Here is a 19,318-nt window from a genome sequence, read left to right as displayed (position 1 = left end):
TCCCGATGTGAAAGCCACTATACAAATGTAACCTTGTTGTTGTTGTTCTAGGACACTGGAAAAAACTACCTACCATTTTATAATAGTGCCATGGGATCATTGACCAGCTTGAACCTAAAAAAAACCTCTGACCTAGAGACGAGCATACTGAGCCAATTTGACAAATTCCATGAAATAAGATGTATTCAGATGTGGGTGGGACAACTTTAGCAACAAACAACTTTGATGTTACAAAAGGAAAAGGTGTTCTAGTGGAGCGTTTTACCTCTGGGAACTGGGTTGGACGTCAGTCCAGGCTAAGCGATCTCTCCCAGCTGTGTGAGATGAAGGAAACAAGTGCCAATCTGGCTCATACTGGATGTTAGTTCACAGCATAAAATTGCCAGCACTGAAATAACATGGTCCTCTGGATCCAATATCTTGACATGAAAGGCGCTGTACAAATGTAATCTTGTTGCTGTTATAAGGAAGCACGAGAAAATGGCTGGCTTCTTGGTCATCAGGTTGTGGCTGATGCCACTTCCTTCATAATGTGATGTCAGCAGTGAATCCTGCTCATAGCAGTATGCAAGGCACACAGGAAGTAACACCAGTGACGCTTTCTGTGCATACAAAGCATGTGAGCATTGCACAGGAAATGACACCAGCACCGACCTGGAGACCCAGAAGTCAGCCATTATTTTAGCATAGTAAGTCAGATAGTCAGCGCTGAAATCTGGGTGTAATTTTAAAACCAGGGCACATTTTAATAGGGTCGCCTGTAATCGACTATATGCAGACAGCAAATCACTGACCATTTTGTGCCTTGGTTGGAAGTTGTATATGGAGACCTGTAACTTAGTGGTTAGAGCACTCGCCTTGCAAGCTAGAGGACCTGGGTTTGATTCCTGGCAGGGCAAAATGTTGGTCAAGTTTCCTTACTTCACACGCCTGTTTACCTAGCATTAGGTAGGAACCCTGTTGTTAGTTGATTGGCAGATTGCTTTTCCGGGGGTAATAATACCTTCAAAAAAAATGAATTGGTCACTTCAATCCACGACTGTTTCTGGGATACTGCTTTGTGCAAATGGTTGCTGCGTTTTCCCTACAAAAATATACAGTCAATTTACTTATTCTGTGAAGCACTTTGAGATGTCTCAAAGACGTGATAAGGCACTATATCAAATGCAAGGATTATTATTATATGTTGAAATTTTCATTCAACAAAATTGGCCCAAGAACGGATTCAGACCATTTCTAACTCAAGTGCCTGACTCTGGCACTTGAACTCTGAAAGGAAAATATGAAATGTTATTGTAGAAACTGTGCTTGTCTGTGCCCCAATACAACTTGGTCTGTTCACGTGACAGCTTTTCCACATTGGAGAGTAAAACACAATGCTAGGAAGTTGATTCACTTCCTACATATAGAGACGAAAAGGAACCACATGAGCAGCCAAAGGGTGTGCCGTGCTGAGCTGTCAGTGGAGCCGGCCTCCACTGAGTCAATTACTTGGTCCTGTTAGCTCCAAACAGGAAAAGGGTCAGTGCATTCAGTGCAATAACAGAACGAGAGATAAATTGTGTTTGGATTCTTTGAGTAAAAACTGCTTTGCCAACAATTTTAGAAGTGGTGCCTGGATGGGGTCAGATCAGCTCAACGTGGAGAAGTTCCTGTGTACCTTCTTTAGATAACTACCTGTGACCTTGTAGATCACATTGGAGATTTCCAACTTTGTTTCTACATTCAGGACTTACACTGAAATGAGCGAGTGGATGAGAGTCCCACATGAGGCTCTTACCCCAGGTCACTCTTTCAATTCACTCTGGCACTAGCTGTCTGTGCCATTAATCTAGTCTTTTGGTCATAATTGTTATAATCCCAGGGATTCTCCCAATCTCTGTGAAAAGAAAATATGAGCGTGTGAGGGGGAGAGCATGATAGAGATAGACTGAGAATGAGCAAGAGACTCAGAGAGTGAAAACGAAAGACTCAAAAGAGAGAACGAGAGGCTCAGAGAGAGAGTGCAGTTGATCCAGTCTTTCGGAAAAATGATGAATGCTCCAGATAAACAATGCTGTTTTGTATTCACTCTGTGTCGAAGTGACCAGAAGAAACTTAAAATGTTTTTCTGGAATTCGGTGGGATGGTACATTTGGATGCACTTTCATTTCTGGAACCACAGCTACTCTTCATTCAGATTGATGAAATGAAACATTTTGTCTCTCTTCCTTTCCCCCTTCTCCTCTCCCTTTCTCTTCCCTGAGCTCTCTTTCTTGCTCTCTTTTATTCTCTGATCTAACTCATAACGGTTTTTAAACCTCTTAATTTTAAGATTAACTTCCCTTCTTTTGGAACAATCTACCAGAGGGAAGAGTCATCGTGAATTTCCTTCATTAATTTAAGGGACTCAAAGTTCACCCTTAGCTGTTATGAATTTAACCCACATTTACCCTCTCATCATAGTTAAGTCCCTTCATCCCAGGCATCAATCTGGTGAAGGAATCATTGATTGAACTTGATAAATGTCACCGGCAGTCCTCCACTACTGAGCAAAGCGCACGTGTTCAGCACCTTTGCACTGCACGTCACAGTCCTATACAGTAGCAGTGTAAAAAGTACCTGTACGTAACACTTACTATGCGAGTGGTGCTTATCTTGGTCTGTGCTGATGTGGTTGCAGTGTCAAACTGTTCCTAATAGATTCAGATTTATGCTAAAATGTATAGATTTTTGTACAACCTTGAATTTGACCTCAGCCAATCATTCTTTCTCAAAACAAACCACTCTACTCTGCACAGCCTATCGATCTGTTCTAATATTAAACTGTGATCGACTTCAAGCCCATTAAACGACCTGCTTCAATCCAAACTCTGCTTGTATAACTTGTAAAAAATAATTGACAGATTTGTGTTAATTATTTTATTGAATGCTTCTGGAAGGATGGGAGCAGTAGTCGTGGAGTCAGGCTACTTCACATTAATGTGAGAGGCTGCTGATGGGTGACCAGGCTGTCTGACTCATCATTAGGGCCCAGAGGGCTAGGCATGTTATCACCCCTGTGAGCTACAGCCTTGACCGTTGGGCAGTCTTGGCTGGACATATAATAAATAATAATCCTGGCACCTTGTCAATTAATCAAGACATCTCAAAGTGCTTCACAGGGTTTTATGTGATCTAGTAGAACGCTCTTCCTCTATCCCTACACCTTCCCCATCTTCAGGTCGAACCTGATTTTATTCCGATTTGTCGTGCCTTCGGTCACCTAACCCTGGCTCAGTCTTGTGCTCCACCACTATCAAGAGCTTTGGGACGCTACCCTCCGTGAGGGCCACTATGCAAATGTAACTTGTTATTGTAGTGTGATTTTGTTTGTTTCATGGGTGACGTGTACCAGGATTGGGATTGCATTTGGGCTTGGGTCAGTGTGTCTTGCAGAAGCTGCTGATTTCCTGGTTCCCATTTCAGCTCTTTACTATCATTACTGCACGTGACTGGGTTGTCATGATCTCCAAAACAACCGATCACGCTCTGTTCCAGGTGCCCTCAGGCTGAAGATCTGAATCAGCCCTGAACTGTTGCACCCAGGTCGGTCTTGGACAACACAAGGCCCGCCTCCAGGTGTGGGCCAGTTTCGAGCCGTGGTACGTCTGAACAGCAAGTTCCAAGAGCCCAATGGCACAGACGACCACTCTTCAATCTGCAGATGTTTCCGAAGAGTAAATGCCGCCTCTGTTCTATGTCACTGCACACATCGGATACTGAGCTGAGACTGTAACACGGTTGACCCAGTGCATTGCAAGGATCCGGCGCTGGCACCACATGCGAAACACTTCCTGTAGAGGAAATCTCTGATGGGGAGAAGGACTTGTTCTATGCTCAGCTGGAGCGGTTCATTATGGCGGGCTCTTTACTGTCTAAAATATACTTGATCCCATATATTTAAAAAATGGAGATAAATTGGTCACTCTATCCACGACTGTTTGTGGGACGCTGCTGTGTGCAATTGGCTGCCACGTTTCACCCACAAAATATACAGTCAATTCACTTTGCATTATATTCTGTGAAACGCTTTGAGACGCTCGCAGACGTGATAAGGTGCTATATCAAATACCAGGATTATTATTATTATTGATCCCAGTTCTCGTGCGTGCAAACTCTCCAAGGTCCTGTTATTGGGAGCTGCAGTAAGTCCCTTCTGAAACAGTGTTACATCCTGTCATGACGTGTGCACACAGCAGCTTATAGTTTTCTGTAAATAATAATCCTTGCATTTGATATAGCGCTTTTCACGTCGGGAGGACGTCCCAAAGCGCTTCACAGAACACACTGTAAAGTGAATTGACTGTATATTTGTGGGCGAACGCGGCAGCCAATTGCGCACAACAATGTCCCACAAACAGTCGTAGATTGAAAATGACCAATTTATTATTGTTTTTGGTTTTGGAGGGATTATTATTAGGCTCTGTGTGGAGTAAAGAAACTTGCCCAAGGTTTCGCCCTCTGCCTGGAATTGAACTCGGGTCTCTCACTTGCAAAGCGAGTGCTCTAACCACTGAGCTACAGGACTCCACATATAAAGGTTGATATAATTAAGATCCATACAATATTGATCTGTGAAGCATTGATCTGCTTCTCAGATCACTTGCAGGTAGCAAATATTATATAAACATACATATCTCTTAGAGAACTAGTTCATAATCCACTCCAGACCAAGGGGTTCTGTTCAGTCTGTTTTCTCTGCTGGTTGTAATCATGTATAAAACGAGTGTATACGAGTTAGAAATTTCGAATGTCACGGCACACAGCATAGCCGATTGGCCCATCCACTCTGTGCTGGTGTTTTTCTCTCTCCTGCTCACTCCCCAGACCTTGTAATAGGCTTTATCTTTAAACGTCTATCCAATTCGTCTTTAAAAGAATTGATGGATTGCAGCATGTCTGCTCTTATCAGTGTATAGTTTAGATACCTCGCTTGCCAACAAAATATATCTAGCGAAAGACCCTATGAAGTGCTTTGAAACATCCTCCTGACGTGAAAGGTGCTCTACCAAATGCAACTTTTTTTTAAGATGTCTTAATTGCCCCAGGTTATAATCTATTATTTTCCTGGGTGTCACTGAATCCAGAATCTTTTCATTTGAATAATCTTTGCATTGTAATGTTCTGTTGTGATGCTAGTGATGGGTTGGGAGTGACTGTTTTCCCAGCATGGAGCCTGCAGCTGTTTCCTCTGTGGATTGAAATTTTTTTTAAAACAATTTTTCTGCACGATGCAGATACATCATGACAAGCACAGCCATCCGAACATGCAGTAAGCAAGAGTTTGTCATTCTAGAATTTGTATGAATCTCAGAAAGTTCACAGCACAGAAGGAATCTATGTGTCTCCTCCACTAATGCTGTCTTCCCCAGTGGAATATCACTTGAAAGGCATTCTCGACACTATAAATTCTATATCAAATGCAAAATTCATTATTACAATTATTATTCCCCTGGCTCTTGCCCATTGCATTAATGCTGCTGCTAGCTCCTGCATTGGAGCTCTCTGCTCTAATCCTATTCCCCTAATCTTTCTTTATTGTGTCTGTAGTGGTGCTAGTTTTCCCATTTGGATTATCTAATCTAATTCCCCTCATTCCCTTTGTGCCTGTGCTGCTATTAGCTTCCCCACTGCTAGTTTCTCCATTGGAGCTTGCTACTCTAATCCAGTTCCCCATGCTTTTTTCCCCATATCCTTGAAAATGAGTTTTGCTTAAATATTTATCCAATTCCCTTTTAAATGCCGCTCTGGATATGCCCTCCCCACTGCGCTGTGTTAATAATTTCAGCATTCCTATACTTTAGCAATTAAACTAGGCTCGAAAAGCCATTGCAAATAAAAATGACTCATCTGTGAAATGCTAAGATGCCTCGCTTCTTCCAGACACAGATTTGCTTTCTGTGTATTTGCAGCACTCTGTTTTTATTTTGTGACTTCAAACTTTGATGAAATGCAGCGACGTCAGAGGGAGTGTTTTCTGTACAGAGATGTGAAACTGTTTATATCACAGCTCGATGGTCCAGTCAGTGAGATAACACCAGTGGATGTGATTGTTACGAACCTGTTTCTCGGCCATATGTGGGTGTAAAAGCTGCTTCCTGTGGGAGTAGCGTTCTCCCATCACACGGTGCGAGTGACAATCTGTGCTGAGTAACGAGCGTTCTCATGGCAACCAGGCTGTCACATACCCACCGACCAGCAATCTGCAGTCAGATACCAGAAAAAGCTCAGAATTCCTTGTTTTGTGCTGCTCTCAGTATGAACCACATGTTGTTTGTGATATTGCTGTACTTCACCTTAATGTAATGTCAGGCCTGCCTCGTGGAGTTCTGTAGCGTATTGGTTAGCGTACTCGCCTCACAAGAAGAGAACCCGGGTTCGATTCCCTGAGGCAAGTTTCCTTACACCACATGCCTCTGTTTACCTGGCAGTTAGTAGGAACCTGGTTGTTATTCGATTGGCGGAGGTAATAATCCCTCAAAAAAATAATAATAAATTGATCACTCAATCCACGACTGGTTATGGGATACTGTTGTGTGCAATTGGTTGCCGTGTTTCCCCCGAAAATACACAGTCAATTCACTTTATAGTATATTCGGTGAAGCTCTTTGAGATGTTTTGAAGGCATGATAAGGCACTGTATCAAATGCAAGGATTATTATTAGAGCATACAGGGAAAGAGCAGGACTAGGATACATAGCTTCATTGGAGCAGCAAATTCCTATAAACAGAAAGAATAGCAACTGCCAACACCATTACAGTGTATCAAATGGTCTATTACTGTGCTGTAGATTTTATGGTTCTATGGTTACTTCCTGATAGAGAATATTAAAAAAAATTTCAGCCTTCATTTTAAGTAATGTTTTTATTGATTCAGGGTTTCATATATAAGGCTGTTGAACGTAAAAGCGAGGAGGTACTGTTCAGCATATACAAGATGTTGGTTAAACCACAGTCGGAGTGGAGTTTTGCCCATCCATTTACAGAATGGACATTGGAGCAATGGGAAGTGGGGTTCTGGTCAGGATAGACTTGAAAAACAGGGTCTACTTTCAATAGAATGGAGAAGGTTAAGAGAGGATCTAACGATCTAATTCTTTTATTTAAATGTGGTTTCTACAATTCCATTCCGTAAACAATCCTGAGCAGCTGTGTCCTGCTCAGTGGAGCAGTCGATCTCATTAGACAGTCAGCTCTGCCTTGGTTTAGCCATCTCTCCCTGGGGTACTTACTGCATGCTGGAAGCTGGAATAATGTCTACAATCATCTGTGAGTCTGAGGATTCTTTCATCTCAGCGCACGTGTGCTGCTGCGCTTCAGCGGCAGGGAACCATTTCACACACGACCGACATCTGAGATGTGAGGCGTTTTTTTTTGAAAAAATTCAATCACATTATTAATATTTTATGGTTAGAAAAATGTCTGGATATTCAGCATTGGTGGGGATGAAATGAAAATTGGGAAACAAAAGTACATTTTAGCCCAATGTAGTTTCATTCCCTTATTAATAATCCCTTCAAAATAATAATAATTTGGTCACTCAATCCAAGATTGTTTGTGGGACACTGCTGTGTGCAATTGGCTGCTGCGTTTTGCCCACAAACTACACAATCACTACACTTTACAGTATATTCTGTGAAGTGCTTTGAGACGTCGCGAAGACGTGATAATGTGCTGTATCAAATGCAAGGATTATTATTAGTAGTAGTATTCCCACCAGAGTATTTGGCAACCATTTTGCATCGTAGGGCTCAGCAAGCATCCAAGCAGACGGCATCTCCACTGAAAGATAGGGACATCAAATGGAGCATTTATGCGCAGTACTGCACTGCATTGTTGGAGGTACCATACCTTGGTTAGTTCCCATTTGCAAAATCCCATCTACCTGTTAGGTGGGCACTAAGTAACCCATTATTGGAAAAGAGATGTCCCAGTATCCTAGCCAACAATCCTAACCCTGCAAATGATAAAAAAAAGTCAATTATTTTACTTACGTACTTAATGGAGAGTTTGGGTTTAGCATCTCTTTGCTGGAAGACTTACTTCAGGCAGAATTTCCTCAAGCTCCAGTCCCACAATTCCATCTCTCAATCCCTAGAATTCTTTTTAAAAATTTTCCTTCTTCATGACGTGATATACAACCTCATTTTTAAACTTTTAATTAACTGATGTTAATGAGGTGTGATTTGCTGGTTGTGGTTTGTTTTTAACGCTGTCACAAGTGAAAGGAACAAGTTGGTCGCGAGCATTGAGTGGCTTCCAGATTTAGCTTCCTCATCACAGCCTCCAGAGCCTTTCAGGGCAAAATGTATTTACTAATGAAGGAACATAGCATCGTGCTAGGGAGCACTAGAATAATAATAATCCTTGCATTTGATATAGCGCTTTTCAAATTTTCGAGACATCTCAAAGCACTTCACAGAACATACTATAAATTGAATTGATTGTATACTTGTGGGCAAAACACAGTAGCCAATTGCACACAGCAGTGTACCACAAACTGTCGTGGATTGAGTGACCAAATTATTATTGTGGTTTTTTTCTTGAGGGATTATTATCAGGCGTGTGGAGTAAGGTAACTTGCCCAAGGTTTCACTACTGGGAATTGAACCCAGGTCTCTCGCTTGAGAGGCGAGTGCTCCAAGCACTAAGCTACAGGACTCCACTGCACTGCAATTCTCAGAGGTGCATTCGTTCAGTTGAGTCTTTAAACCAATGTCCCTTCTGCCTGTTTCGGTGTCCTTTCAATAACCCAAGGCATGATTTGAAAAAAGAAGAGAAATTCATCTGGTGTCTTGGCCTACAATCCTCCAGATTAATTAGTCATGCACTTCACGCACTTGCTGTGCATATAAATGTCCCCCCACTGTATTTGCCTATATAAATGGTCACTACGCTTGCCATTAGTTATCTTTGAAATGCTTTGAGAGGAATGGCATGTCCTGCTGACGTGAAAGGCGCCGTATAAATGTAATTCGTTGTTGTAGGTGATTGGACACGATGAGGCACAATAAAAATTCAAGTTCTTTCCTACTAGAAATCTAGTTTGCCCATTAGACGATACCATACTAATAAAGAGTGTGTTTGTTCCCTCAGGCTGCAGTGAATGTGTCACTGAGCCCTGAGGTAGGTGCTGCCAAGGCTGCTGGGAGAGGCAGATGCACAGCAATGTTCAGTGTGAATGTTTAGTCTCTTGAGCAGGTGCACAGGGACCAAGGGTTTCTGTGATGAAGCTGCTGAAGGGAGGGAAGGAGGAAGAGCTCAGCAACAAATCAAATGGATCACATGGCAATTGAGCTACATTCAGTTATTAGAAAACAGGCACTGGCTTCAGTGTTCCTTCAGTTAGTGTTGATCGAAAACAATCCTGCTGCACGTGAGCTGGTAAAGAAACACAGACACTGGTATTCCGCTTCGCTCTGTTTTCCATCCATAGTATCTGTGATAGTTTTATTGTATATTATAAAGTACCTGTTGATTCATAGCAACATAGGAACAGAAAGAGGCCATTCATTCCGATGAGTCTGTTCTGCAAGTTTATTAGATCAGATTGATCCCATTTTTTCTGCAGAGAAATGTAATGTGCAGAAACAGACCAGTCAGGACAGTAAGCGTACAGTGGTATTTGGCATTTTTCTCCATTTGATCTAATCCCACTCTCCTGCTCACTCCCCATATCTCTCAATATTTCTCGTAGCCCCTGATAATAATCCCTCAATAATGGATGGTCACTCAATCCATGATTATTTGTGGGTCACTGCTGTGCATAATTGGCTGCTACATTTTGCCCTCAAGTATACATTCAATTCACTTTTCAGTATATTCTGCGAAGCACTTTGAGACGTCTAGAAGACGTGAAAAGCACTATATCAAATGCAAGGATTATTATCTGTCTAACTCCCTTTTAAAAGAATTCATGGATTCTGCTTCAAAATTGGTTTATGTCGGAGAATTCCACATTCCCAGCACCTTCGAACAGAATAATTTCTACACTGCCCATAAATTCTATTTGGGATTGTCTTTAATTTGTGCCTTCTGGAGTGTTAAATTGGTTTAGCACCAAGAGGCATGAAAGACTGTGTTCCAGGAATACAGGAAAGTGTGCAAGTTCTTGCTAAAGGGAAGCTGTTAAAATGATCTCATAGTTTTACCTTACACTGTTCTCAATGTAAACACCTTTGAATGGGTTTCAGAGAGTGATGTGTCCGGGAGAGAGATCTGATAGTGAGGTGAATTCTCCAGACTCTTAACATTATCGCCCTGAGAGGATATAACAATAATCCTTGCATTTGATATAGTGTCTTATCAGGTCGTTGAGACGTCTCAAAGCGATTCACAGAAAATACTGTAAAGTGGATTGACTGTATATTTTGTGGGCGAAACAAATGCTTGGCAATGAGGAGCCAGTGGCTTGGGCAGCATTCTCTTGCGTGAACAGGCTGAACTTTCACAGCTCAGTTGACCCAAGGTTAAAACTCACAGAGACTTGCGATATTTGCAGAATTAGCTGTAGTAAAACAGAAGCTTTACTGTATTTTTCACCATTGTGTAAATGGGGGACCGATTGTGAACTGGAATTANTTTTTGTCAAAAGAATTCATTGAGGTCCAAGACTATGTTATTGGTAAATATCACCCTTGTGTTTCTCAGTAAATGCAGGAAGTTCAAGAATCTAAAAGGGCAGGTGTTTCTCACAGCCTAGAACTGACAGCCCTGAGTGAGTCTTTGTAGGGAGGAAGAGCTTATCTTATAGCTTCTTTCGAATGAGTGAGTCACATCATGAACCTTCCTAGACAGTACTCTACCACGTACAATTGCAAGGGACATTGACATTTGTTTTTTTTCTTTGGATGATTTAATCTTGCTTTTAGACACTGGATCCTGATGATTGGGAGATCTGGCTAGAAGGAGATAGACTGATTGTGAGAGAGTTTAAATTTTCGCACAGTGCCGTTACAGACATGAATCCAGGGATAATTCAGTACCAGCTGCCCTTGTTAATTCCGCTCGGTGTCAGCCTTGGTAACCTTTCAAGCTGCCGTCCCTGAATGCTCTTTGATTATTTAAAACCAATTCAAAGGCATGTAATGGACCAAAAGCATGTCGGTGTTTTTATAATTCACTGTAAATAATATCTAAAAATTATCTTGAAATGGACACTGAATCTTTTTAGGAATATTTGATAATTTTCAAATGCAGAAATCAAACAGAACAGTGCTATTGCACCATGGACTTGCTGCAGTAACGATCAGGAACCATTGCACAGAGAGAAGAGCAAACCATCACGTAGCCTATCACATTTATGCATCATTTAATCTCTTATACAGTTAAAGGTATAAGGTCCATCCAGGGTAGAGCTCCAGGGTCTGTTTAAATAAACACCAAACACATCAGAGCTGCATGAATTATTAAAATGGGCATATTTCAATTTATTAATTTAGGTCTCGAGGTGTTATCCAGTGCTGAGGCAGGAGGGGAAACAATACATAAATCAATCAATCAATCAATCAAGCAAGCTTATATTTGGTATAGCACCTTTCCCATCGGGAGAATGCCTCAAAGGACTTCACAGGATATATTGTATTTTTGTGGACCAAGAAAGAAGGGAGAAGGAGAATCAATGTAGAATTGTGTTATATAGTGCCCTTCACACGTCTCAGAGCAGTTGACTAAACATTGTTTTTTCCAACTTTAGTTTGTAATGATAGGCAGATGGCTGGGAGTGAGACAGACAAAAGGCCTCATCCTTGCTGAAAGTATGACTGTGCATCCAGAACAATAGCTCATCAAATAGAATACAGTGTCTTTGATGTATTTGCACAAATATTTAATGCCAATCAATAATTGACAGATTTATTTAGTCTGTGTATTTATTTGAAGAACACATTTTAGAGGCGGGGGGGCAAAGGGTGTACTCTGTGTGTTTGCTGTGTAGTCACCAGGAGTATGGATCCAAACTGACATGTTCTTGTTGTTCTTCTTCATGTTGCAGAGCTGAAAAGACTGAAGTATTAAGTGAAGATCTGCTACAGGTAAAGCCTCGAGGGAGCTATCTGTTCTCTGTATTATCAGTGCTTCAAAGTCTCTTTCAATAACAACAACTTGTATTTATATAGAGCCCCTCATGCAGGGTAGCGTCCTAGAGCGCTTTCACCCTGTATACCTTCTAGACAGTTTGAACCTGCAACTTAATTAAGTAAGATGGTCTGCATTTATATATCACAGTGTATCCCTTCTTGAAGTATGATTCCTTCTGCCTGGTTTGTAGTTTACTGTGCATCCCCATTATAAGGCAGAATAGTATTAGCTTATTTTCATTGTCCAGTGAGTAGGCAATGATTGGGTATGCATTTTGAGATATTCACAAAAAAAATCTTGACGCACAGGGAGATGGGAATGTGGAATTCTCTTTCACAATCCATATTTAAGTCAGAGTCCATCAATATTATTTAAAAAGGAAATTAGGTTGATGCTTGAAGAGGAAGAATACTAAAGGGTCTGGGGAGTGAGAGAGTAGTATCAGACTGGATGATTCACATGAGGAAAAAAAAACACCAGAGCACATTTGCTGGCCCATGGCTATTTCTGGCTGTAACATTCTGTAGTTTAATTTAACTTTCAAGCTTCAAAGTGTCTTGTTCATCATAGAAACAGGAGTAGGCCATTCAGCCCCTCAAGCTTGTTCTGCTATTCTATAAGATCATGGCTAATCTGTACCTCAAGTCCAATTACCCGCTCTTGCCCCACATCCCTTAATATCCTGACCTAACAAATAGCTATCTACCTCAGTCTTGAAGATATGAATGGATCAACATCCACAGACCAGCAGAACCATTTCCTACTATCTGACCAAACTTAAGTGAGAACGGTTTAGTTGGTTACACTTGTTTTGCTTCTTGCTTGCTTACATCTTGCTTGCTTTCCCACATAGGTAGAGAAACGTCTGGAGCTGGTAAAGCAGGTATCTCATAGCACTCACAAAAAGTTAACGGGATGTCTCCAGGGCCAGCAAGGTGTGGACTCCGACAAGCGCTCAGTACGTTTCATTTTTATCTTATGAACACAATCGGACTCATTGGCTAGGGGGCTGGAGATTCATTGGCAGGGGGCTGGTAGAGTGTTGGCTTGTGCCAGTGAATTAGCACATGTGGATCCCAATCACAGCTTGAATAATCTCACTAACTGGGTCCCAAAAGAAGTGAATGTAAAATCAAGATGTTAACATAGCACTTGGGCTCTGAGGTGTCAGGGAGCAGGTTACAGTAGTGGTGCTACTCTGAATTATTAATACATTGATGAAAAGTTTTTGATATTTAATTCATTATTTTTCAAAATAAGTTTCTTTTGACTTTTGCAGCAGAGCAGTTGAGTTATCGATCAGAGTTTTTTATTTGCAATGTTGTTTCTGCTATAGTCGACCCACTCTGGGATTCGTAGCTGTGGGTTGATTGCAGGTTTACTCACTAACGGTCCTTTTCTCTCGTATACAGAAAAAGCTTCCACTAACCACGTTAGCGCAATGTTTAGTGGATGGCTCTGTTACGCTGGGGGAAGACACCCTGCTTGGGTAAGTCACACTATTTCATTTCCTCAGCAATCCCAGCTGCTGTTATGAGCTTTGTCTCCTTCTATCTGTACACTGTAGTTTGTCACTCCTCCACCCTCACAGAGCCATGTCTCTGGAGTCTTAAGACATCCCTCTTAGAGTAATTAGCCTGCTGCACTAACACTGCCTCGCCTCACACTCCTGACCTTCTCAACATGGTAAATGTTTGGTCACAGAGTAGCACTGAAGATGTTGGCAACCTGAAGAGTCTGTTTAGCAGCTGTGGATGTTGTGTGTGAGAAATTGGGCCAGCAATTTAAATTGGCGAGGATAAAAGTGCAACAGAAGAGGTGTTTACTTAGTATAAAGGTCTTAGTGGTGGTGCCAAGGGTACTAAATTCATCACGGCAATTTCTTAAACTTTCCCTAAATTTGGAAGGCATGTTTGCACAGTTCTTACAAAGAATTAAGTTTTCCAAAATTTTACACCCTAACCCTTTTAAATTGTAAAAAAAGTGGTAAGGTTATAAGGGATTTCAAGCCTTTGGTATGAAGCTGTGCAAATCTGTTTATAGTGGGGGAGGGTTCTGAAAAATGAATATTGTGCACAAGGGATGATATATAGCAAATGGTAAAATCACTGTGGCCTGTATCATGCTCAGTCTTACTGCCAGTGTTTATTCTGTTGTAGTAAAGCATCATGGCCGCTCCCGTACATTCTGACAAAGTACACATGACGAGACTTGTGCAGTCCAATTACTGTCCAATGCTGTGCTGACAAATCACCAAGCATTGGAACTAATGAGACAAGCAAAGACAAAATGTTTGTGACATTGTCACAACAAGCTGCTTCCAACCCATCTGCAGACACTGCCTTTAGATGTGGCTTTGACGGTCAATTTATTTCAAGGCAACTGAGCATTTTAACACTTAGTGAACGGGCCAAATTGGTACACTGCGGTCAGTGTGTGGCAGTAAAACATGGCATTGTAAAATGATTGGCATTGGAAGTTGTGTAAAATTTCCACATGAGCCTAACCCTCAGGCATGAAGTGGAAAGCGACAGTTGCTATAGCCATCACAAATCGTACCAATAATATTTCTTCTGCGAGACTGGGAAGTATGCTGCAGCACTTGTATTGGGGTGGGTGCGTATTGGGGTGGGTGCGTGTGTAACGGGTCAGAGCCACATTTAATCTGTTTCCTCCCTGCAGGAAAATGCTACACATGTGCGGGAACACGGAGGATAGGCTTGCCCAGGAACTCATCCTCTTCGAGCTGCAGATAGAAAGAGATGTGATTGAGCCTCTGTTTTTATTAGCAGAGGTAAGAAACGCATCCTCGCCCACATCATTAGGCTATTCACCTGATTTCATATTCCCCAAACCACGTATGTGTGGGTGCAAGGCCATTGGTTTATTTGGGTCAGCTAGGTTATCTGATCAGAATTACCCTAATAACCCCACGTGAGATATCTGCTCCAATCGCATTCCTCTATTCTTTCCCCAAACCCTTCAATATTATCCAATTAATTACATTTGAAATGCAGATTCTGTTCTGTATTAGATACAATAAAAAATGACATTTGTGTAGCACCTTTCACGTCAGGAAGACATCCCAAGGCTCTGCCAGTTGGCAGCATCTTTGTCAGTAGTGCTTCGTACAACCCCATATTATACTTAGTTAAAAGTATAGAGATTGTTGACTGAAGTTCACCCCATTTCACTCTGTGCAATAGTGCCCTCGGGCTCCCTTTCTTCATTGCTTTTTCTCCAGTCTCCGGGATCAGTTGCATTCATTCAGCTCCTGAGAGACTTTGTTTTGTAATATTGTCCCAATGGTATGCCCATGAGCAGCTCTGTTCTTAGTTCCATTAGTTCCCAGCGAAACTGTATGTATTTTAGCTTCAATATTTTCATTAGCTACAAGCAGGCATTTCCTGTCATGGATGTGGCCGGGACTGGAGCTGTAGTGCCACGAGGCTGTGCACTCTTCCACAGATTGCAGGCTTGGCGTTTGATGCATGTTACAAATCCTAAATTACAAAATTGGGGTCGCCGAGAGTTCGACTACAAATGAGAATAAATATCTGAGGCTGCAGCTGCACTCAAACACGCCTCAACTATATGTCTGTGGTGCTGTCCTCGAGCTCAGTGACCTTCTGAAACCACCTCCATTAGAGGTTGCACCACAAGCCCATTCCCAATGGAGCAAAACATCTGGTCCCAGATAAACAAGAATGCAACAAATTCCAAGTATTTTCCCAAAGCCTAAACTCCAGCATGTTTACAGTTTCTGAATGACGCAGGCCAGTGTACAAGGTGGGACATGTACAATGAAATTGGAGGTGTTTGATATTCATAATGGATTGACATAGTTTAGCAATGGGCGGGGGTGAGCTGAATGCACCTGTCACTTAATGTCCTCCGCAAGACCTGCCATTGACAGCAGCCTTTTTAAATACTGCCCAATGTAGAGTGCATCAGTTCTTTTAAAAGGGAATCAGATAGATGTTTCAAAAAGTGGAACATTAAATGTTGTGGGATTGGATTAGGTGCCTCTTGTATAGAATTGATGGGTTGGATATCCATTTTCAAATGCAATGTCACTCTGTAATTCTATAAATTTGATTTCGCTCAGTTAACAGATACATCACTTTCAGCTAAATCTAGTTGAAGATTCAAAGTACGGAAAGAAGAAAGAAAAGAGCAACCCTACATTTTGCAACACATTTAACAGCTAGTCCTTTAAGACACTGGGGTTCTATGTGTGTTTTAATCAATGAATGATGGCTATCAATGATTCACTAACCTCAAGCTAATTTCTCATCCAATTGATAGCATTTCCTATATCTTATTGGCATATGCAAGATCCTGCAGGGAGCAGGTAACTTGCACCTTCATTTAAGAACCATGGTGGGTATTCTGTAAGGTTGAGATGAAATGACCATGGTGATCTTGTGCTCAGTAGCTCAGAATATAAATTAGTGGTGCACAGTAAAAGGAGGGTTGGAGCTTGTCTAACATACTCTGGTAAGCGAAGGCAACTTTAGGTGTAAAGGAGTAAATATCGAATAGGATTTGTCTGCTTGTTTTTCCTCAGACAGTCTAATTACAGGTGGAATAAAAGAAATTCATAGTTTTACCCTTCTCTGTTAGGTGGACATTCCTAATATCCAAAAACAGAGAAAACACTTAGCAAAGCTGGTTTTGGACATGGATTCTGCCAGAACACGGTGAGTGTGACTGGGAGCACGGGAGCATTTGGGGTTCAGTGAAATCGATTTCGTTCAGTGAGTAAATCCATCATTTTTAGCTAAATCTGTTGGAATATTCAAAATAGAGACCATCTGGGAAGTCACAGCCCCATTTTGACTTGATGAAGTGTACAGCTCCTACAGTATACACACGGCACAAATGAATCATTGAGAAAACAATAGGGAAAAGGCAGCGTTTGAAGCAGTATTTCTTCTACCAGTGGCTTTGAAGCTGTTAATACAACTTTGCGTACTGATGTTAAGGGCTTCTGCTGGAAAATCGTCATTTTATCCATGATGTTTCTGCAGCTGACAAATAGCACGTAGTTGCTGGGTGGAATATACATGAAATTTCATGACTCAGCAGCACAGCAGTGATTGCAGTATATTGCTATTTCCTCAAGGATGCCGGGCTACCAACAAACATTTGCATTATTAATCCAGCCTGACCAAGTAAAGAAAGCCCAGACTTGACAATTTTTTTTGGCAGCTGGATATTTAACGGATTCGAATATCTATCTCCTTGTTTAGAAGTTTCCAAACGACTTAAGTCTCCAAACCAGACAACAAAGTTCCACAAATGCATGGCTTCCCTTTTGTCTGGTGCAGAGTATAAACTCTTTCCCCTGAACATCCGACTCTGCTTATCTAATCCTGAAGTTTAGGCGCAGTTTGGCGGAGCCAAGGCTTGAAGATCCAGAGTGTATCATGGGGTACTGCTGGAATTTAACCAGCTAAGACTGCACAGCTTGACATTGGGAGCATTGACTGGCAAGCTTCATATTACTTGTACAGCTAGGAACACTCAATCAGTTAGCAGGCTTGCATGGTTTATAGAAGCTGAGTGGCAAGAATCCCATCCTCCAGTGACTTGGTTGCTCCTACAAAGTTACTCCTCTGTGGCAGTCTCTGTGGATGGTAGCCAACCTACCCTGAACAGTAACTGTCACAGAGCATCAACTCGATTCTGATCTTCCATTGCCTGGCATTTCACCTTGGGGGCATATAGACCACATGTATAGTCACTAGTTAGTCATTAAATATCTGACAAAAGCTAATTTCAGTACTTACTAAATAGCAAGTACCAGGAACACTTTGCAAACAGTATGGTCAACAGCGCAATTCAGCAGAGGCATGAAATTCACAAATGCCTTTCGTGTCATGTCTGCTCATGGAGGTAATATTACATCCCAGTCTGCTTCCTTTATATTCGGCTTATATATTTCAACCAATTTTTGCTGGCTCAGGTTTTATTTTGTGGAACTGCACACAGCAGAGTGTGAATCATTGTGGGATATTCCAGTACCAACCAGTACAATGGTACATAGTGCAAATCATTGTTAAAACAGTCCAATTGTTCTATGGAAATCACCTTCATATCTGGCATAAATCTGAACTAATGCCTAGAAAATGCATTTAGGACAGTATTGATTGTCACTCACACACTGGTCAACAGCATCCTAAATGCAATGCCTACATGCTGTCAGCATCTCAGGCCATTTGTGAAATACTTTCATCCAATACATGTGCAAGTTCCAGTTCAGGTCAGTGATATTGTGCTCCAGGCACCATATAAATAATTGACTTCCAGTGTGGAAAGGTTACAGCTCCCGCTGATTAATGCAGTTTGCAATTGTTTTTCCATTTCCTTTCCCAGAGTTAACTAAGTTGAGCTGGAATGGGTCACTGGGTGTACGAGCCTCTATCAGGCAGTGAACTGGAAAAAAATAATTTGGATGAAAAATATTCAATGCTGATTGAATGAAGGACTCTATGGTGTGACCCACTGGGGCTGGATGATGTTAATAAGAATTGTCAGCTCTTGCGCTATGCTCCTAATTAGAACTGTAAAGTAAGGCTTTGTTGTTTGAATTTTTATGTTTCTGAAATTTGTGGTGACAACAGAATATTGAACAGGACCTTCAAGAACTACTTCCTATAGTCTTGGGAGGGTGATCCAATTTGTAACATCTTACATTTAACTGCAACCTGCAATGTAAAATACCGCAGATCTTTCAGATGTTGCTGGTTCCTCACAAACTCGAACACAAGCTCCGGGCATGTTGAGCACAGTTTGTGGTACTCAGTCCGCACTTACACATTCAGAGTATAAATGTAATAAGAATAATATTAATAATAATCCTTGCATTTGATATAGCACCTTATCATGTAATTGAGTGTCTCAAGAGCTTCACAGAATAAACTGTAAAGTGAATTGCCAATGGCGTAGAGCAGTGTCCTACAAATAGTCGTGGATTGAGTGACCAAATTATTTTTTAAAATTTATTTTTGGAGGGATTATTACCCTCGGAAAGAGATCTGCCAATCGGCTAACAACCAGGTTCCTACTTACTGCTGAATAAACAGGTGTGTGGAGTAAGAAATCTTGCCTAATGTTTCGCTCTTCCAGGAATCGAACCTGGGTCCTCTCCCTTGCAAGCCAAATGCGCTACCCTGTACACTACAGGACGCCAAATCCTTCTATGGGAGCAGCA

The 19,318-nt window shown here is 41.5% G+C and overlaps 1 protein-coding gene across 5 annotated transcripts in view; it reads left to right on the top strand.

The window, feature by feature from the left end:
- Positions 1 to 19,318, top strand: part of arhgap44a (Rho GTPase activating protein 44a) — a 93,484-nt gene that overhangs the window by 29,031 nt on the left and 45,135 nt on the right. For all 5 annotated transcript variants that reach the window (XM_042342541.1, XM_042342540.1, XM_042342543.1 and 2 more), the window contains exons 2-6: positions 12,014 to 12,053; positions 12,953 to 13,057; positions 13,512 to 13,588; positions 14,782 to 14,893; positions 16,726 to 16,802. In XM_042342541.1, the coding sequence (XP_042198475.1) occupies positions 12,014 to 12,053; positions 12,953 to 13,057; positions 13,512 to 13,588; positions 14,782 to 14,893; positions 16,726 to 16,802 (411 nt within the window). The remainder of the gene's footprint in view (positions 1 to 12,013; positions 12,054 to 12,952; positions 13,058 to 13,511; positions 13,589 to 14,781; positions 14,894 to 16,725; positions 16,803 to 19,318) is intronic.

This window comes from Callorhinchus milii, unplaced genomic scaffold (assembly GCF_018977255.1).
Source record: "Callorhinchus milii isolate IMCB2004 unplaced genomic scaffold, IMCB_Cmil_1.0 Scaffold20, whole genome shotgun sequence".
Classification (NCBI taxonomy): Eukaryota; Metazoa; Chordata; class Chondrichthyes; order Chimaeriformes; family Callorhinchidae; genus Callorhinchus; species Callorhinchus milii.
This window is presented reverse-complemented; position numbering and strand designations above follow the sequence as displayed.